This window comes from Cervus canadensis, chromosome 25 (assembly GCF_019320065.1).
Source record: "Cervus canadensis isolate Bull #8, Minnesota chromosome 25, ASM1932006v1, whole genome shotgun sequence".
Classification (NCBI taxonomy): domain Eukaryota; kingdom Metazoa; phylum Chordata; class Mammalia; order Artiodactyla; family Cervidae; genus Cervus; species Cervus canadensis.
In genome coordinates this window covers 12,111,138-12,133,503 of record NC_057410.1, presented here as the reverse complement: position 1 = coordinate 12,133,503, position 22,366 = coordinate 12,111,138, and the positions used below count along the sequence as shown (strand labels likewise).

The following is a 22,366-nucleotide window of genomic DNA, read 5'->3' as shown; positions in this document are numbered from 1 at the left end:
TAAATTCTAGGAGGGCAGGGTCCTAAGTTGATCTTGGTTGCTGCTCTATCTTCGGATATAGAAATTACTTAAGTTCATCTGTTGAGTATTTATCTGTTTTTAATAGCCTAGAATTCAGCCTGGCACATAGCTGGTAGGCAACAAACATTTATTAAGGTAACTGAATTAATGGTGGTGCCCCCAAAAAGGACCAAAGAGATATAACAGGACATAACAAACTGAAGTGATTTCAATGCTCCACAATGCCACTTTTTTCAGATTTAATTTTCTCCCAATGACTATAAATAAAAACAGTTCTGCCAAAACAAGTGTGTTAAGTGCAGTTTCTGAGAGAACAACATTTTTTTCTTTAGATACACTGAACCTTTAAATACATGGAACTCTGTGAGTTTAATATGTAAGGAATAAGATTTCTTTCTTTTTGAAATAAAAGCTTCTAAATGTCTCATTCAAATACCAAGTATCTAAGGGATTAACAGACATCCCTAAATTAGATGGTATTACTAATTAACTGCTGATATTCTCCAGTGGCTGGAAAATATTTTGAGAAAGTTTAAGATTCGTTTACAGATTTCAAAAAAGAACGGAATTACAGCACATCTGAGACAAAGACCCATTATATAAAAAGTAGTACTTGAGTCCACTTCATCAAAAGATTTTTATGACCATAAGTGTAACTGCATCCTATAGTTTAAAAAAAATCCGTAAGTGAAACACCTGCTGAAGTATTTTCAATTCTTCCTCCTATACCTCAAAGAGCTACCGAACACTACCCAGAAGGCATACGTTCGTAAGCAATATTGCTTGATTTACAGAACTCTTTCCAAAGGAAAAATTCAAAAGATGGTTATGTGGATATTCAAACAATACTAAGAAAAATACCTGACATTTTCCTCTCATCATTTCTGTAATTAATGAGTTTGGCTTGCCCAAACATTAAATTATGGAACCACACTATGCAAAATGCACCTATCACATTTAAAAAGAAGTTAGACCCATATTTATTTAACTAGCACTGTTAAACATTACACAAAACACATTCAAGTGGCAAGTAATTATAATGCAAGCCCTTGCATGGCAATCCAAATTTATTCAACTACTGATGCTAAGTTATACAAAATTGCACCACTTTAATTAAGGCTTTTAGTTTACATTTGGCCACCTCAAAAGTAGTTGTAACATTAGGTTGGTCAATTTAAATACTGTGGCTCCCTGTTGGATAGACACACAATCTTTACACCCAAACGTTAATGCATACAAAGCAACAAGGCATTGTTAAATAAAACAGCAATAGTTACTGCAACTTAGGCCTTGTGACCAATTACACATGATTAAAATTACTTCCCACATTCACATCCACAGTACTCTTCCACCATTTAACATCTCAACCAAAACGTTACACATAGGAAACAATCACTAACAGGCAAAAATACTAAACCTGTATATTTGGTATTGCAAATACACTTATGCATGAGCAAGCAGGGGATTCACAGTGAGAATCTACAGCTGCAGAAGCCTGAAAATGATTTACAAAAATTGTTAAATCATTAAAAAATTGTTTGAAAATATACACTTCTTGTTGTAGACCCCCACTGTACACACAACTATAAACATTGTTCCCTATGTAAACAAAAAAGGAAACATATAATAAAAGATTTGAAAAGTCTGGACATTTCCTTCCCAACAGATATTAAAGGCAACGTCTTTAATCTAAGACATTATACCGAAAGGACTATCATATTTTAAAGACAAGATCACTGTCTCCACAGGTTTTTTAAAAATTAAAAAAACTATATAGCTGTGTTAATCAAAGCGCTTATTTGTACAATACAATGATAATGACCTTGAATTTCTTAAAAAAAATTACAATAAGCTACAAGTATCAAAGAAGCAAAGTTATCTGGAGTAGTCTATATAGGAGCTCTTTGGACTTTCTTTTATTATGCTAAAATAGTGGTGCTTTTAGGATTTACATTATTGTACTCTCCAATACAAAGTATGGGGTGTGTTAAAGTATACAGTACACCATTTTCATACATGTACAACATTGGTGGATGAAAAATGTCTCTTAGCAGTAATACTGGATTGTAGCCTCTGGTTTTACCAGCTGCATACTCTAGGACTATTATATAAGTAAAAATCTCTCTGTGATACTGGAAAGTGATTAGAATGTGCAAACTGATGTAGTAGTTTTCATCCGCCTCTTAAAGGGTACCACCACAGAAAGTCCATTTAAGATGTTGGTAGGTTTAACAAAGTTGGAATGCTGGCACTGTTGAATTGGGCAACAGTTCTTCAGACCTGTCAAAAGGAGAAAATTAATTGAAAACACAGGTTGCAAATAGCATACTAAAGATCAAAAGGACATATTAAGACAACAGTTAGAAATAAATATAATACAGCTTCCTATTCTCATCATTACATTATGACCATGTACTATGATTCACAGCAAAGCACGGGTAGACACATTCTGCTGCCTCCCTGAAAGCCACTCAAATGAAAGTTGAATGTACTTAAATGCAAATTTCTTTGTATTACCTCCCAAAGATTAAAAGCAGGAAAACTAAAAACAAAACAAAACACCATATTAAAATTTTACATCAAGTCAACTTGACTAGAATCAAACAGGCAGCAATACTAACAAAATGGCTGGTCTGTAAGAGTGTTTATAATCCTAGAATTACATCATGAGTACAGAATGCACATTTAACCAAGCTCTCCAAGACTTTTCTTCGCTACTCTTCCAGTAAGTGGCTAAAAAGCTGGTGCAGAGAAGTCAATAAAATAAATTTATTTCATGAAGGCTCTCTACAGTTGACAGATATATATTTTTTAATTCTATAAAACAGATCCTACTTAAGAAACGCCAGAAAAGGCTATTACACTAAAATCTTATCTAATTAAACTTAAAAGGGTAAAATCAGAATTTATCAGTCTGTCATTTATTTATTTACTTGGGATGATTTTCTGTACATATGCCTGGGCTAAAAAAATACTTCCTTTTTATATTGGTTTTCTGGGAATCAGACTTGCTCCAGAATGTTTGTTAACATAGATGTGGCTGATGAAATACTTTCCACAAATGCTTTGAACTTTAAGCCCTCGTTTAGAGACTGAATGAGTTTCCTAAATTTTCTAAATCTTAGCAGACCGACTGGAGCAAACTGGAAAGGACAGTTGGGAGTGTGAGCTCAGGCACAAGTGTGCCGTTAAGAATGGGCAAGTGGTTGGAAAGGAGAGGAAATAAAAAATGAAAAGTTGTATCTCTAAGCGGAAAGTCGTTAAGTGGAGATAAGGGACAAAACTCCAGAAAACTACAGAATCAGAGTACTATGGTTGTACAGGGTCATTTAATATGGGAAGAAGCAGAGCTAGTAACATCCAAAGTTTCCAAGGATAAGAATACAGTAAAAAAAAAAAAAATGGCTTAATGATACTTGGCAAACAGCAGCTAACAGATGAGGGTTTACCACGTGCCAGGTACTGAACTAACTGCTTTGCAGGTGTTAACTCATTTGCTGTGACTATTTTCAAAAACTGTGTTATAGTGATGTTTGCTCAATTTTCCTCTGCTGTCTCATCTCAAGGTTGTATCTGTGGTTCTCTCCGCCTGGGAACTCTTCACCCTCTAATTTCTACTTATCCATCAGATTTCAACTTAGATGCTCTCACTCTGAGACTTTCCCTGAATCCACAGTTCACATCTGACTGGTTTGATACCCCAATTAAATAGTCTTGATAGTACCCATAATAGCATAGTGACTAATTATGGACTTTGGGAATCAGTTCAGAGTTCAAATTCTGAGCCATGTACTTAGATCATTAGATTCAATTCTGACTCTGCTGTTCACTAACTATAGGGCTTGAACAATCTTTCTGTGCCTCAGTTCACTCATCTGTAATATGGGAATTATAATAATTCTGCCACACAGAATTGTTGTGAAAATTCAACTAACATATAGGCAGTACTTTGTCTGGTACATGATGTCAGGGGTTTTAATTATCAGTACCATCCTGCATTTATTCCGCCAGCAACATTTATAATATTTTGCAATGGTTTGTCTGACTTTTACACTAGACCTTAATTAGGTTAAGGTAACAAAGAGGAAAGCAGAGAAGATTGGTTTTGATCATCACTATGTTGTCAGCACAAACCAGTGACCCACTGAGATGTGAGTATATACTGGATAAACTCATCTAGAATACTTATGTGGAATACCTTACTTCTGATGATCACATGTAAGTGAAATAATTATTTCAATTACTAGGATATCATATTAACTCCTAAGAAGTAACCATTTGTTTTCTACAACAGAAAATTCTATACTTGCTTTTTTGACCTTTAATAAAGTTGAGGTTAAAAATTAGAGGAAACAAACAAAACAGAAGAAAAGATAAATTAACATACCTGGCTCAGAGCTACAATGCATTTAGTATATTAAAGCAGCTGACATGACGACTTTTTGCGGGCCTTCCCAGGCACTGGAGTTTTTCTGTTAATTTGTCGCACTAGGTCATAAAAGATCTGCAAACATTTATTAATTTTTTTTAATTTGCAGGGAAACCCCCCCAAACTACAAGTGAAAGAGTACAATGAAAAAACTGAACTTTCCATAACTCTTCTCCAAAAAGCAAATATTCTGTTCATTTAAGGAATGAGAGTAAAGCCAGGTATTCTTGTAACTGTCAAGTGCTTTTCTGTTTATTTTCTGGGAGGGCTGACATCATTCTCCTTAAAGTAAATACTAAGTAGCTGCAGAAACCTTAGTTTAGTCAGAACATTTACCATCATCCAAAGAGAACAATCCTTTACTCTTCTTTGACTCTATGTATTCTTATTCTACAACATAATTTTAAGTTCCCTGAAGGCAAGAGCCAGACATGCCTGCTTGAATTTGTTTTCATCTTTTACATAACATTGTTCATACATCTGAAGATTAAATCTGTCTTCCCCACCCTTATTCTTTTCCATCTAATCTTACTTCATTTTACGGTAAATTCTACTGTACCACCAGTGTTTAATAAAGAGGCTCAAATAGTATTATTGGTTGTTAGCATGCTAATTAACATAATTAACTTGGGGGTGTGTTAATACACACTCATTATTTTCCATTAATTCTGAATGCTAAATTCCAAATCAAGAGTTCTATTACACCATACCTCATTAACATTTATTTTTGATTTTGCAGAGGATTCTAAGAATGCACAGTTGTTCCATTGTCTTGCTAGATTTTGACCTTGTTCCTTTCCTACAACTCTTTCATCTTCCAAGTCACACTTATTACCAACCAGAATCATTGGAACCTAAACGGGTAAAAACAAATAAGTAAACAAATATGCTACATAAATTCAAATCAAAATTCTAAGAGTCAACCATAAGGATTAGTTTTTATATTATGCCAGAGAAAAACACTAAATTAATAATGTGTACTAAAACTGACAGTTAAATATAAAAGCATTAATAATTAACCTAAGAACTTCTCACATACATTTTTTAGAAAACAAGCTATGATCTACTTATAAAAGAGGGAGGAAAAACCATGAAAATTGTATTAAAACGGACTTTTATTTTAGGCACCCCGTGCAGCATGCAGGATCTTAGCTCCCTGATCAGGGACTGAAGCCATGCCCTTGCAGTGGAAGCACAGACTTAATCACTGGACTGCCAGGAAAGTCCCTCACAAACGGACTAATTATAGTAAGAAAACACAGAACTTATTTTTAAAAAGAAAATGCAAAAGGATATACCATAAAAAGTCAATATATTCCAAAATTTTAAAGTGTTACTCCAAAGGACACAAATCAATTTCAGATTTTCTGGTTTCGTAACAAGTATTTATCAAATAGCTCATTCTCAGTTTCATAACACAAAAAAGGAGAAATTTAGAAGGTAGATAAAATTCAAGGTAGAATTTTTAGCTTTTCATATAGTCTATACTAAAAGCCAAAAATTAAAATCACCTTAATTTACTAAAAATCTAGACCATATTAATGTTTTTGGACACTACAGGGAAAAATAATCCTTATTCTGTAAAATTCCTATTAATCCTTTAGAGATTGGCTCTCCAAAGAAGTTCTGGAAAAAATCCAAACTAGAAAATCAAGATTTGTGACTTTTTAAGGAACAGATATATAGTAGTATACTAATAAATACCTGTTTAATGTAACTATAGCAGTTACCAGAGACACTGATAAACAGCTTTTCCAACTGAAGTTGCTTTAAGTATGTTAAGGTCCCCCAAAGTCCTCCTGCTTCAGAAGTCCAGGAAATGAGGATATTTCTAATAGGTGCTCCCAAGCTCTCAAAATATTTGCTATAATTAAACTATACATAGTACAGTGGTTCTTAAAAGTGTGATGCCCAGACCAGCAGCACCAATACCATCTGGAAATATGTTAGAAATGCAAATTCCTGAACCCTATTCCAGACCTACTGAATTAGAAACTCTGGGAGTGGGACCTGGCAATCTGTTTTAACTAGCTTTACAGGTGATTCTGATGCAAGATGAATTTATATATATAGCGTGATGAGGAATTTAAAAAATCCTTTTGAGGTTTCCTACAGGGTTAAACTCCATTATGGTGTACTCAGAAGGGGCATGCTACTTAGCATTAGAATTGAATATATTTGTTGGCTTTCTTGCACCTTCTGTCATAGTTGCTTGTGATATGTTCACATGTTGTTCTCTTATTAAAAAGGCTCTTAAATCTACCAGAACGTCATCTGCTCTATTAGTAATATTTGCCACTGACACCTCTCCTCCTTCTCCACCAAACGCAAGATTTAAAAATATGAAGGGAAAAAAATAGGAAGGGTATAAGTTTTATTTTACACAAGAGGAAGGTATTTTTACATTACATATAGTGTTACATCACTTTTTACATTATATATAGTGTTAAAGGTACGTTTTTCCCTTTCAAAGAAAAAGCTTTTGAAAAACAAACTTCTCAAAACAGATGAAGTTTAAACTGGATTTAAATTCAAACTTTTAAACCGGATATCACTATAATAAGGGTTTGAAAGAAAATATATTTATTATGAAGCCAGCTTACATCATCCGTGTCTTTAACTCGAAGGATCTGTTCTCTCAGATCTTGTAAATCATTAAATGTGGACTGTGCTGTGATGGAATAAACTAACGCAAAGCCTTGTCCATTTTTCATGTACAAATCCCTCATTGCTGTGAATTGTTCCTACAGTTGAAAGAAAGAATCATTTTAAAAAAAATGTTTTGACAGTTAATTTGACAATTTTCAAAGTCTATAATTAGCGCTCAAAGAAGAATGCAGTAGTGTTATGTAACATCTCTTAAAACTGTAGTCCATGGCTATTTGAAAAATTGGTATTTCAAGAAATAAGTGTTTTATTTAAAAATAATACACCAGAGCAGATTCATGTGCAGTAAATGCACTCAAGTGGAAATGTCCCATCTTCAAAGGCTGCTTGAAGGCAGCTTTTCAAGACACCATACGGAAGGCACCCAAATCAAATCACCAAGTTACTCACAGCTAGCTCACAATGCTCCAGTTCCCCCAGGTCCACCAGCAAGTTACCTACATGGTGCCATTTTCCCACACTTTTCCTCCTTCGCTAGACTGTAAGCTTTTGAGTGTATGAATACAAGCCACGACACGTATCAGGTACTCAAACATTAGATGAATGAATACCACACATCCAGAGTACATCTTCCCTTCACCTTCAGATACCATCAGATCTAGCTGTTCTGTAAATATATTGAAGGATGAAAGATACTATTCAAAATACTTCACACAGTCACTGAGGAATCTCAGGTATTTTCCACATTATTTAATATATGGAAATACAGTCTAACTTGCTTTAAAAGTACTAGTGAAGCTATGAAAACTTTCATACAAATTTTCTACTTATTTCTTCAGTAAATGACCCATGCACACAAGAAAAGAATTCAAGAAGATAAGGAAGACATCTTTAGGATTTGATGCAAGCCTTACTTTAAATAATGTTTGTCTGTAAGAATACTAGCATTTGTAAGGCCAACACCGCACAAGTTGTGCATATACTTTGGTACTGTTGTACATACCGTTCCTGCAGTATCCAAGATTTCAAGCATACACTGCTGTGCATCTACTTCAACTTGCTAGGGGGGAAATTAAGGTAGATCTTCATTTTTTTTCCTGTATATAAGACTACTTTAATACATATAATATTAATACGATATTTAAAACAGACATAGATTATAGCAACTTTGATCCTAATCTCAAGTAATACATACTTTAACAAAACAGGAGAAAAAAATAGCTGGATAACTAAGGTCTACTGATCCTCAAACTGCATTAAGTGTAAAAACCGTGAGTTCTCAATTTAATACAAGGGTATCTACAAGATATACAAGATCCAACCTCAATGTGAATCACTCAGCACTTAATTCTGGAGAGGAAATAATTTCAAATCAGCTCAAAATACTTTTATTTAATGTAATAATAGTTCCAATAATGTCAGAAGTAACTATCTTTATCAATTCTGCCATACTTTAGATATACTTTCCCTTTGCTTACAACCACATCCCCTTCACTATATTGGAACAAAATTTTTGGTAGCAAGGAAGGAGAGCTATCAAATAAAATTATATATCCCTGTTACCCTTTAAACCTAACATTTCCTAGGAAAAAAAGATACAGATGCGGAAAAAAGGGTAATGCTGCCTCAGAGCTGGGGTCCAGAAAGGGTTTCTAGTCTTGGCAGACAGTGGACACAAAAGAGGAATGGAAATGCAGTGTCTGCAGCGCAGCAGGGTCCAGGCTGGCTGCTTTAAAGCGGTGCGTAATCTTCTCCCTTCTAAATTAAACATGTCTGCATATTAAGTTTTATTGTCGCATGTTATATAAATGAACATAGAAATAAACTTTTCTACTATTACGAGCAGTGGAACTTTCTCAAGGAGTTGTAAATAGGAAGGTTAGGGAGACTTTTGTACTTACATCTTTATATGAAAAGCAGGGAGCCTGAGAGTATTCAGTCTTTGGTGGGCAGAAATGGGGGAGAAACATGGAACTACCACCTGAAATGGATGTCTCAACTCTAAAGTCAAATTGCAACAAATTACAACTTGGGGGTCAGTGTAAACTTAAAATTCTTTGTGAGCAAGACAGAGAGATAAAGCAGCAAGAGTGATTAAGATTCTTGTAAGATGGTAAACATGCAATGCCAGGAAATAATCAGATGTGAGTTCTCCCCACTAATTTTATAAATTAACTCTGCTCCTCATCCTATACTCTATAGACAACATTTAATATTTATTAAGCTAAAACTAAGAATTTATGTTTACAGTAAAGTTGAAAGCAAAGGCCTTCTAAAGTAACATACCTTTCTATAAGAATCTTCTATCGTAGGATCATATTTTTCAACAAAAATTCCTTGAACAAACTGTACAGTCTGAAAAAAATTAACGTACCATTATACTCCCTCAAAAAGAACAAATCCAAGCCTGCACATTCAAAAACATTAACTTCACATAAGTAGTTATACGACTGATTAAAAAAACAGCCACAACTACCTTCAAACATAAGTATTTGGTGGGAAAATTACTTCAGAAAGCTTTTTTAAAAAATTAATAATCATAACATTCCTTGTTGGGTAGGTCTAAATTTAGAGCTCATATATTTAAAAATTGTTAAATGGTTCCTATTTCAGTTTTAGGGCTTAAATGCGAATTTTAGTTAGAAAGTGGCTAATTATTTGGTGAACACACACATGTGCACACTCACAATGCCTCCCCATCACTTTGGATATATTTACAAATGAAAACGCAGTTCATACTCCACTGTACACACTTCTCAGTTTGATCCAAGCAAGTCAAATTCTGTGCTGGGTGTTTATGTGACAAATAAGTGGCAAAGTAAGATGGTCAGTCTATCTTAAGGTGGGGCTTTGCTAAACTCTGAACTATTCACCAAGTTACTTGCCGTAAGTTTCTCCCCTTCCTAACTACCACTGTCAAGTTGTGTCTTCTTTCTTAACTGTTTCTTGATATAAAAAACATGGTGGGACAGTCAAAGGTAAACTTTGAAAAAAGTTTTAAAAATAAAGTTATTTAATTTTTGTAACATGAAATTTATATTTTAAGCCAACTCACAACTGAAATCGAACCAAATTTATTTCTATCTTGCTCTGAAATGCGGAGACATAGATTTGTATGTGCTCAAGTCCAAACTGTGCTTAAGTCCAAACTGTATTCTGGTCTGGAACCCATGTTCCAGAGAGAATATGATCTACCCAGATACAACTAAAAGTTGACTAGATTACAAGAAAAATATTATATTACTTCTAAAATCAATGAGATTTCACCTTAACAAAAAATAAGCAAAACCTAATGCTCAACAGAAAAAGAACATGTCTTAAGAGTGAGTAGCTTGGGTACAGTAGGAATGTCTTACCAGAGCAGATTTTCCAACGCCTCCCGAGCCAAGAACGACTAGCTTATACTCACGCATGGTGCAAACCTGTAAAAGCTAGTACCTTATTAAGAAAAAAAAAAGAAAGAATTCTTAAGTAATATCTTTGCATTCATGTGCTTCTTATGTAAACAAAACATTCAAGCATTTATTTAAAATGAGTACTATACCATACTAAGATGGAGCATTTCATAAACAAACTTACTAAACGATGCTACTGGTAGGGCTCTTTATAAAACATCAGAAGAAAGAAATTGCAGAATTCTAGACATGATTCTTAGCCCTATCCTATATTCAGTTACTACAAAATACTTACTCTTATCAAGAAAAAAGGGTGGGGGGACTGAAAAACTGCATGGAGGGGTATTCTATCGGCGAAAAGATGGCAGTGATACACGTTATCTCCTTTTCTGAACCACCTGCAATCCTGAATCACAAGTAGTTGAGGTACAAGTACAAGGATAAGTACAAGGATATGTCCAATGGATAGCAAATAAAATTCCTGCCCTCAACTGAGCTAACTTTCCGGTAAAGATGAACAGGATAGAGGAGGGATTTGCAAACAAGTCCAACTCCCTGTTTTTGTACATAAAGCTTCACTGAAATACAGCCACATCCATTCATTTGTGTATTGTCTGTGGCTGCTGTCTTGTAATGGCAGAATTAAGTTCTTATAACAGAAGCTATCTGGTCCACAGAGTCTAAAATATTTACTATTAACATGAAGCATTCACAGAAAAAACTTGCTGGCCTCTGAGATACATAAATGGTAAATGAGTTAGCAGAGAAAGCTGACCAAATATCTATTACTGAAGTTTGTGTGTGCGTGTGTGGGAGAGAAGGTTGAGGGCGGTGTCTGGATGGGGTGGCACAGAGACTGAAAACAGTCAGGAATCAAAAGTTAAATCTCAAGAACATGAGTGTCCAGACTGATAAAAGTCTACTCAATGTTCAGTTATGATGAAACAGGGGAAATCAAATAAACATAAAACCCAAAAGAAACAATCCATACCAAGGCTCATCATTTTAAAATTTCAGCTTACTACTGAGAGAGAAAGAAGATCCTGAAAGTTTCCAGGATGGGGAATAACGTGAGAATATAAAGCTCCCACATTTCTAGAAAAAAAATAATTTGCCAGTGGCTATGGTACAGAAGTAGCCACCAGACCAGGCTTTAAATCCTCTTCAATCAAGAGATGACAGTTCTATACTTATAGTAACACAATACCACGACTGGTCTGAGCACATTTAACCCACCGATAACCACTTACTTTAGTGAATATGCTTCTGTGACCAGTCTATTATTGATAGCCTCTTACTTCTGAAAGTCAGTCTATTAGAATGGACTCACTTTGACATATTTCTTTGTATTAAACCTCCTTATATGTTCTTTCCTTCTAGTCCATACTCTTGGAAGAAATCCTGTGTTTTATCTATCTGGTAGGTAGCTCAGATGGTAAAAGAATCTCCCAGCAATGAAGGAGACCCAGAAGACCTGGGTTCGATCCCTAGGTTGGGAAGATCCCCCGGAGAAGGAAGTGGCAATCCACTTCAGTATTCTTGCCTGGAGAATTCCATGGACAGAGGAGCCTGGAAAGGGGCTACAGTCCACGGAGTTGCCAAAGGGTCGGACACGACTGAGCAACTAACACTACTACTATATGCCATCCTTATTTCTCCTTAGGATGCCGTGTTTAACACCAAGGATGACTTTTCAAAAATTCCTCCTTCACTTGTGCCTTTACATACATGAATCACTTACTGTATTTTTCTCCATTCCTTAATTGGGGGGGTGGGGGTGGGGTCTGGAAGAGACCAAATTAAAAAAACACCAAAAAAGTCAGCTGCTAACTTTCCCACTTACTAGTCCCTATATTTTATTTCTAAACTTAGTGAACTTATCATTTCCATAGACTTCTCTCCAGTCCTGGAACACTGTCTCCTTAACTTTTGTGAACTGCACAGTTCTTACCAGATATTTCATGAAAAAAGGTATTAAATAAAAGTTGAACCACCTTTCAGTTTTAAGAATATCCCACATGGTAATGTGCATTCAATTTATGACAAATAAGTTGTTTTCTTTAAATGTATAACTGAAGTCAGGTTTATTTCTTTTAATGTAAAGTCATTTAAAAATAGGATTACTTAGGTGGTAATTCTATTCAGTTCCACGTACACATTATCCAACCACACAGACCTACATTAATATTTGAGAAATATTTAAAAATAAACTTAGGACTCTAATGAAAGATACCTTCAAATTTGTGTTTCTGAACCCAGCTAGAGGGAACATGGTAACTTTGGGGTCAATAATTTACTAAACAGCATCCCAAAGAGCAAATCAACTAACTTTAACACAAACACACTTATTTCCCTGCATCTTTTATCCTTTAGGCAGCTGGGCTGTGCCACTTTTTTATTCACTTCTCTGCAACTGTTTATAACTTAAAAAAAAAAAGAGAGAGACAGACTTCAGTGAACACCCAGCAAAATGCCAATAATCAGCAACTGTCTCACTTGACTGACACTGCTTTTACAGTTGATAATTCATTCATTCCTGCCTTTGAAAGTTTGTGGCTTTTTGGACTTTGAAATTTCCTAAAGACTCTGTAAGACTAGTAGTCTGCTTTGTTCAGGGCAGGCAGTATCAGACCAGGGTAGCTTTCCCTTAAGTAATCAGTAAGTTCAGCTATTGAATGGTGTCGCTCATTCTTTGACAGTCCACTTAAGACCCTCATCTGGCATCATTCCCAGTGATGCCCTCAGACAAACAAGCATACTGAATGGGCTGCCTGTGTCCAACTTGTTTGTTCTTAGATTTTCCTATCACATGAGTCAGTAAAAACAATGATGGGTGCTCCAATCAGTTCCTTGAGCTCACACTGTTAAATCTGTTATTCTAGGATTTATACCAAGTAGGTTTTTGTATAAGGCAATTTAGGCTTTTGATTTTGGCCCGCAGTGTACTATTTAATATGTTTTTTGCCATTAGTTCATAATTCTTCAGCTACTTGCTTTGCTTTTTGTTAGTCTTCCTGGGCAAAATTTTGTCTCATGTTCTGTTTTGTCCGGGACTGTTTTGTTTACATTCACTGTATAAGGGAGAGCTGTTTGGAATGGATGGACACATAGGTCTGAAAAGCCTCCAGTGAAATTCAAACTGGCCCCAAGCACTAAAGGTTGAAGATGAGTACAATCAGTGACCAATTCAGGCAAAGATGAGTGCAATCTTCACCGTGGGTCACTCACTTTCATGACAGCATTACAGGGTCATGAACTGTGGGGCTGATTATGGGGCACCTTCCTAACTTTGGCTTGGTCAAGAGACCTGAAGATCTGTGTGTAAGAACACATTTGTTAAGAAGAATTTTTTAAACTCTTTCTGTCATCTTTCTGTGCTGCTATATCGTGCACACGAAAGTCCCAGCTGATGCTCTCAGGGGCATCAATAACGCTGAAAGGAGAGGCAGTGCCAGGTTCTTCCTAGGCTTGCTCCAGTCAGCTTCTGTGGTCATATGATAACGAAGCATGATTACGCTGGCGAATCTGAAATCAATGATTGCAGAGTTGAGAAAACTGTTGTTTGACACACAGGTCAAACAAGTGTGGAGCCATCAGCCCCTAGATTTGATGTGCCACTAAAAGATCTCGAAAAATGGCAGAATAATATGCTCCTAACCTGTCAGTATGGTTTCACTGAACTGACAACTTCAGCGGGCATCACGGACCATGAAGAACCAAGATAAAAAAACACAGGAGAGAAATTCCTGGGATTCTTTTTCTAGGGATAATACAAATATGAAAATAAAATGCCTCAATGGAAAAAAAAATTAAAGCACACTTATATCATATCATATTCCCTCATAGCTCAGTTGGTAAAGATCGCCTGCAATGCAGAAAACCCTGGTTTGATACCTGGGTTGGGAAGATCCCCTGGAGAAGGGATAGGCTACCCACTCCAGTATTCTTGGGCTTCCCTTATGGCTCAGCTGGTAAAGAATCCACCTGCAATGCAGGAAACCTGGGTTCGATCCTGGGTTGGGAACTTCCCTTGGAGAAGGGAAAGGCTACCCACTCCAGTATTCTGGCCTGGAGAATTCCATGGGCTGTATAGTCCATGGGGTCGCAAAGAGTCAGACACGAATGAGCGACCTTTACTTTACTTTCATTTTCACTTTATATCATATTGAGGAATAATCTACATCCAGTAAAAAAGCATATCTTAAGCATACAGTTAAATGAATTTTGGCATATGCCAATACCCTCCAACCTCAAACACAACTCTCATTAACATTTAAAACACTTCCATTATCCAAACAGTTCCCAATGTGTCTCTTCCCAGTTAATTACCCCAACACCATTTTTTTGACTCTAGTGATCTCTTTCTTATTTGTCAAGGCTCTACGTTTTCTAGGAAAAACTTCTGTGTCTTCTATAAACTTCCAATATAATCTTGACTCTTGCACTTACATCGGTAAATTACAAAAATGGGGACTTTGACAATTACAGCCTAACAACAGGACTTATGGCCAATTTTTAAAATGTAAAAATTAACACTTTCAGAGGAATTAGAAACACAGAAAAATTATGAGAAAAGAATAACATTCAATAATCAACTCCTCTGATTGGTATTCCAAAGATTCAAATAAGATGACTAAGACAGCCTTCCTTCACTCCCCTGCTCAAACCTTTGGAAACTTACTCTCCCTTAACGACTGTCTCTTTATACTTCCCACAATGCCTTTCTATTCCACTTACTCCTTGACCATACCACTGAAATGCACTACCTTTCTTGAGGGTTTCTTAGCAAAGGAAAAATTATACTAAACAACAGTCTCTTAAATTGCTAGAGTAGAAGTCAGAGCTGTAGAAATTGAATTTAAAAACTGGTCTAGAATTTAGTTGGAGTTATGTTTAAAGATTTTTCTAAATCTCAGGTAGACGAACAGAAATTTGTTGTAGAATCCCAACTGAATTACTAAGTATTTAATCATAGAAGAAAGAGATTAAGAGCAGGACAGTAAAGACCAGATTCAAACAGTCCAGCATATTTTAAAAAAAAAACAAACCAAAAACTGGCCTTGAGAGAAGAACCTATTTAGGAAATATACTATTTTAGGGGTAGACTGGTCAACATTTAAAACTGTAAACAAAATGAACACAGGAAACAAAATATAAAAATTAACTTCAGGAAATTTTAAAGAGAGACACGTTCCTTCTTTCTGCAAATGGTCTAAAGACCTGAACAGGAAACTGAAAATGAAAAATTAGAAAACCTACAATAGTTGAGCATTTTCTGAGATCCTCACAAAGTAAACAAGCTAGAAAAAAAAAAACTAAACCAAAAGGGTTTTGTTTTCTAAGAAATGGGAAGCTGTGAACAAGGACAGGACACTTGTACATAATATAAAAAGTAAACATTTTGGGGAATTACATTTCTTAATGAGATGACTAGGGTCCTTCTTTCTTGCCAGTTGCTTCATTTATCCATGGTATTACTTCTCACTAGAATGAGACAGGTTCACGCATATTACTGCTTTATTAGTAACTTGTTTCTTTTATTTATTATTGATAAAAAGCATAGTATGGATACAGATGTTATTTTCTTTATCCATTCACCAGCTCATGGATATTTTGGTTTGTTTCCAGCTTGTGGTAATTATAAATAACATGTATCAATTTAATTTTAGTAACACAAACAAGAATTTTAACTGCAGAGCCCTAAGTTCACAGGAAATTGAAAACATTTCAAATTTTCAAGTAGGAAATATGAAAATCATCAACAGACTTTCAAATACAAAAACACAGTGACAAAACACATTTAACTAACCAATAAGCAGCTTTCTAACAAGCAACACTGATAAGAAGGAACCACAAATGAAGTAAGTCATCCTCTTTCATTGATTTTTTTGCCATATTTCCTTATATGGATAAAAAAGCAAAATATTTTTATTTAAATCCTATTAAATACCAACTCTTGGGATAGCATTTTCCTTAAAAAAAAAAAAAAAAAAAGTCAAGATTGGAACTAATACCTATTTTTCAAATCTATGCCTTCTACTACACCAGCTTTGAAAAACTGTTTACAGATTCTAAGCCAAGGATAAAAAAAGGATTTCATTATGAATGGCAACTCTGATTGGCTGGCAATGGCCATTAGTTCAGTTTTTAAAATTTCATGCATAATTTTAAGATGGGTAGAGTTATATCAGAATTTCAAAGGGGTTATGATAATTGTTGTTTGAGTCACTAAAAACAATTGTTCTCATTCACTGAACCCCAAAGAGGGATAATTTTGACAGCATAGCACAGTGGTTCATACCATCTACATTTTAAATCCTGATTTTGTATAATCTTTGGCAAGTCATGAACCCTTTTAGAGCTTCACTTTCCTTACAGGGAAAATGGAGACAGTAATGCCTATACGGTAAGGTTGTGAGATGGATATACAAGAACCTAAACTCCACAAAAATGACAATGTTTGTCTTTTATTATATCCCCAGAACCTCAAACAGTGACTGGCATATGAAATGTGGTAATTTCCCTCAAGAGTCCTTGCACATAGTAATAATCAATAAAAGATAAGCTTTAAAAATAATTGTAATAGCAATGGTCTGGGCTACTGCTCAATACAGTGCAGCAGAACTGATGTTCCCTCATCTAGAATCACTGCTCTACCCTTTTACCTACTAGTTTAATAAAACACTAAGAAAGTAGGAGGAGCACTGCTATTCCGTTTTTGTCTAGTTTATTAATAGACAGTTTCTTCTAGGTAGGCAAAAGGATACAATGCATAGCCTAAGACTATCTTCCCATCATTGTGGGTTTCCATCCTTAATTTACTCCTATTACTACTTTGGAATAGGTTATGTTAAAAAAATAGGTTATGTTAAAAACCAACCGAACTATATTATAAATTTAGCTCTACTTACTATATGCCACTAAATTCTAAGAGGCATTTTAAAAATATACTTTAACATCTCTGAAATTGGAATGTATCTTATAGGAAACTCCTGCTGTCAATACAAAAAGTAATATATATATATATATTAATATATACTAATCTATCAGTATTTTGCATCATTTTAAAATGTAGTTTAGGGAGAAAAATAGTTTGCTCATTTTTTTCCTGACAGTTTTATTACTAATAAACAGTAAATTTATAATACACAAATGAACATTAAAGCCAGAAGGTGAAAGAGGAGTCATAGAGTTGTCTTGTAATTGTAGCATGTTACTGTAACTTAAAAATGGTGAAATCAGTTGAAATTAAAAAAAAAGGGGGCGGGGTTACATAAAGGCAGTCAGAAGGTATAAACTTGCAGTTTTAAGTATGTACTAGGGATATAATGTACAACGTGATAAATAAAACTAACACTGCTTATGTTATATAAAAGTTCTTAACAGAGTAAATCTTAAGAGTCCTCATTACAAGGAGAAACACTTTCCTACTTTAACTTTCTACCTGATGAGACAATGGGTGTTCACTAATTGTGGTAATCATTTCACAATGTATCTAAGTCAATTCATTACGCTGAACACTGGAAACTTTTACAGTGCTGTACATCAATTTTATCTCAATAAAACCAGAGAAAAAAAGATGGCCAGTATAAACTCAAAAATGCCAAGCTTAGCCAATCACTCATCTCACAATGAATAATCATTATAAAATATTGATAAAAATATTTACTATTCTGTATTACATATAATGGGCTTCCCACATGGTGCCGTGGTAAAGAAACCACCTACCTATCAATGCAGGAGACGTAGAGATGTGGGTTTGATCCCTGGGTCAGGAAGATACCCTGAAGTAGGAAATCTGAACCCACTCCACTATTCGCCTGGAAAATGCTATGGACAGAGGAGCCTGGTGAGTTACAGTCCATGGGGTTGCAGAGTCAGACATGACTGAGCGTGCGCACATACACATGCACACACATTGCATGTAATATTCTTCATTAACAAGACCCAGGGCACACCCAAGGTCAGACATTACTGTCCCTGATTAAGAACTACAAGATTATAAATCTAAAACTCATTGGGAAGGGACTTAGACGTGGTTAGCGTCAGTCTTGCAGCGCAGACAACATGGGTTTTGATCCCTGGTGGGGGAGCTAAGACCCCAGATGCCGTGGAGCAGTGAAGCTTACATGCCATAGCCAGAGAGCCCACCTGCGGAAACTACTGAGCCCACGCACCACTAGAGAGTCCGCGTACCCCAAAGAAAGATCCCGCGTGACGCAACCAAGATCCCATGTGCCACAACTGAGACCTGATGCAGCCAAACAAGTTAGTAAACAAACAAGCAAAAACCCTGGGGAAGCTTTAAACAGACACCATTACAAAATGAAAAACAGATGTAGTAAAACACCTCTTGGCTCTTTAGTTCATGTTGACATTTACTGAAGACCTACTCTGAACCAAGAATTGTGCTAAAACCTGAGAATTTAAAAAGAAAATCTAAGAAATGACACCTTCTATCAAGATTACTGTATTATAGCACTCAATATTTAACATGCACATGTGAGTACCTTCTACATGTTAGGCTTTGTTCCAGGCAAACAGAATAAAGCAGTGAATAAAATACCCTGCCCCCAAAATTTACAGTTGGGGGGGGGTGAAGACAAAATCAATATAAAACATGGTAATTTGACAAGTACTATGGAGAAAAAAGTATAAAACTAGTTAAGGGAGACAGCAAGGAATGGAGAGATTAAAATTTTAATCAGGGTGGTAATGAAGGTCTTAAAGTCAAAGTACTATATAGCTCAGTAGTCAGTCATTTCAACAAATTCATATTAAATCCTATTTTCAATGAAAGACTCTTATCAGGCTTTGTTCTGCTCAGTATTTTTAAATCAACATCTTTGGTGGGGTGATGTTCCAATTAATTTGTGGCTGAACTTAAATTTGGATTTGAGATAGTCACAGACATTTGTTTAGGATCCACAAGAGAGCTCAAGACTTCAATGTGCCTCTTGGGGTAAAAATGGGATTTCTGGAGGATTCTAAACATAGCTGGTCTTATGAGGTAGCATTGTTCAATGTGCACAAAATGCCCCTTGGCGATTTCCTCTGCTAACTCTATACAGGAGGATATTCATCATTACCCCTCACTGTAGAAAAAACAGCACATGGGTCGGGACAGAATGTTCCTGACGCAAAAATACTCAGGATCAGTCCTTAGGAGGGTATGTCAGAAACGTCTGCAGTCTTCTCAGCCACCACCTCAGCCCTCAGTGACTGCCCCTCTCTCTGACGGGCTGCATCAGACACTTCAGGACTCGGTCATACAGTCTCTTGTTTGGCTTTCTAAGAGGAGACAAAAGGTTGTAGAGGCAATATTATCTTGTGATTTAAGAGGCTTGGCTCCATTTTAGAAGTTGTAGGCATGTAAAATGCCTCCAGGAGCAAGGTGTTACTATTAAGGAATAGTGTGGATTAAGGCCAAGTAGAGTGAACACTTACACAGCTAAAGTCATTCCAAACCTAAAAACTGTGAATGTTGTGAAAACCAACACACTTATTTGAGTTATGGAGATCTGGACTCTGGGCCACTAGTTCTTTTACTTCTGGACTAGATGAACTCTAAGGTCCCTTTCAATTCCAAAATATATTGTTACATCAAGTTTTGAAGATTTATAAAGAGAAATAATTTTTTTTAAAGTATCCTAATGTTATACTCCTCCTTCTTAGTTAGTATAAAATGATATATCACTGTCCACTGAACAACATGGGTTTCAACCATGTGGGGTCCACTTATTTAAAAAAATAAATTCGTATTACACAACTGGAGGTGGGCTGACTCCTTGGATGCTGAGAGTTGACTGTAAAGTTATACTTGAATTTTTGTCTGCTGAACCTTCATGCTATTCAAGGGCCAACTGTGAAATTCTGTTTTGGTAATAAAATTTAATGATAATGTAAATATTCTTTTCCTAACTACATAATGGAGGTTTAATATTATAGACATTTTAGAATTATCTTTCAAATATAATAAAGCTAAATAAAAAGGCTTGAAACAATAAGGACAATCTTCCTATTCATTTGCTACACTACTGGGCACACAAGATGCAAAAGCCGTCTACATTTTCTTCTTCCTTCTGGCATGCTAGCCCAAAATGCTTTGTGAGGTCAATCAAGGGTTCTTTCAAACTAATTTAAGATTAGGGCGTGGGCATGAGGTTCTCCCTCAGGAAATATACTTCAACTATCAACCCAAATGAAGAGATTGGTTGTACAGAATTATACATATTGATTACAAGGATTAAGACTGGGAAGTAAAATACAAAAAGCAGCAAAAGGTCATTGCAAGAGAAAAGTTTATATATAAAATATGCAAAAATGTGGACTGGGGACCAAATGTCACCAGGCTGACCGATAAAACACTGAATAATGGATTCTATTTAAAGGTGGCTTTAATTCTATCCCGGATAAAATACAACACACCATCAAACCAAAGGAACTTGGTAAACTTTATTTATATTAATCCAGCAACAAAATTTGTATCCATAGTTACCATTAAAATGCTTGAAATCAAGATTATCTTAAAAAGCAAACACATTTTTTTTTAAATGATGGATCTATGTTTTAATGAACAAAACAATCCTATATTTTAAGAAGTTGAAACCAAATACTCAACTAACATTTTTAGAAACTTCCCTTAGCCAAGTATGGCCAATTCAGTTATCAATATTAGATAAGTTTGAGGACCAAAGTTAATTTCTCCTTATACGATAAAAGTAAAAACTATACTACCTTTGCAGTCCAGGGTTGTAAAACATGGATTCCAGAAATAAGAAGATCTGGAAAACTGGCTATTTATTCAATTTACCAATGAGTTTTCACTTATTTCTAGGCTTGTGTTTTATCTATAAAACAGTGATACCAATTTTCACAGTTAGTGGGCAGGTTAAATAAGAACACAAATTGGCTATAAAAGCCATAAATGTTAGTCATTACCATATTTATTTTGGTGTTCCCTATTAGGTTCAGAAATGTTTGTCAAATGAAAGAATGAGTTAAAGACTAATAATTCATTTCAGCAAAGGAAAGAAGTATTTAAAATTTTTAAAAGGCCACTAACAAGTTAACTATTTTTAGATAAAATGCCATTTAAGTTCTTTAGTTGCTGACAGACTATCATGAATCCCAATGGAAAATGAATTACACAAATCCTGACATTAAACACAAATTAAGGGTCTTCCCTGGTGGTCCAGTGGTTAACACTCTGCACGTCCACTGCAGAAGACACAGGCTCAATCGCTGGTTGGGGAACCAAGATCCCAGATGCCATGCAGTGTGGCCAAAAAATAAACACATACATACACGAGATGCTCTGGGCATATATCTCAAAAAATTAAATTAAAAAAAATTAGTTTATTATACTTGCCCTGTAGGAACTGTAACTTCAGTCAAAAAGAAAATGCTCTAGAGCAGGAATAGTATGAAAAACAACAACTTAAAAAAAAAAAAAAACAAAAACAAAAACAAACAACTTTTGGGTTCCAGAGACACTTACATGCTCTTAACTCTATAATCTTATTCTTTAAATCAATCTCATTAATAAATGTACAAAGTAGGTTATAAGAAAGTGAAAGAACGAAAGTGAAGTTGCTCAGTCGTGTCCGACTCTTTGTGACCCGATGGACTGTAGCCTACCAGGCTCCTCTGTCCTTGGGATTCTCCAGGCAAGACTTCTGGAATGGGTTTCCATTTCCTTCTCCAAGGGATCTTCCCAATCCAGAGATCAAACCCGGGTCTCCCACATTATAAGCAGACGCTTTACCGTCTAAGCCACCAGGGAAGTCAGGTTATAAAAATCAATACTTAAAAAGTGACAGCAACATTTTATAATTTGTTTCCATTAAAATATTAAGTCAGAAGGATCTCCAAATAGCTACAAATTAAAATTCTCCCCAAATTTGCTGTGTGA

The 22,366-nt window shown here is 35.5% G+C and overlaps 1 protein-coding gene across 2 annotated transcripts in view; it reads right to left on the bottom strand.

The window, feature by feature from the left end:
* Nucleotides 1-236: 236 nt before the first annotated feature.
* Nucleotides 237-22,366, bottom strand: part of RAP1B (RAP1B, member of RAS oncogene family) — a 44,097-nt gene continuing 21,967 nt past the window's right edge. For both annotated transcript variants that reach the window (XM_043446261.1, XM_043446259.1), the window contains exons 2-8: nt 10,414-10,495; nt 9,344-9,412; nt 8,061-8,117; nt 7,054-7,194; nt 5,161-5,304; nt 4,409-4,525; nt 237-2,301 (exon numbers count right to left, since the gene is read on the bottom strand). In XM_043446261.1, the coding sequence (XP_043302196.1) occupies nt 4,439-4,525; nt 5,161-5,304; nt 7,054-7,194; nt 8,061-8,117; nt 9,344-9,412; nt 10,414-10,470 (555 nt within the window). In that variant the 5' untranslated portion in view covers nt 10,471-10,495 and the 3' untranslated portion in view covers nt 237-2,301; nt 4,409-4,438. The remainder of the gene's footprint in view (nt 2,302-4,408; nt 4,526-5,160; nt 5,305-7,053; nt 7,195-8,060; nt 8,118-9,343; nt 9,413-10,413; nt 10,496-22,366) is intronic.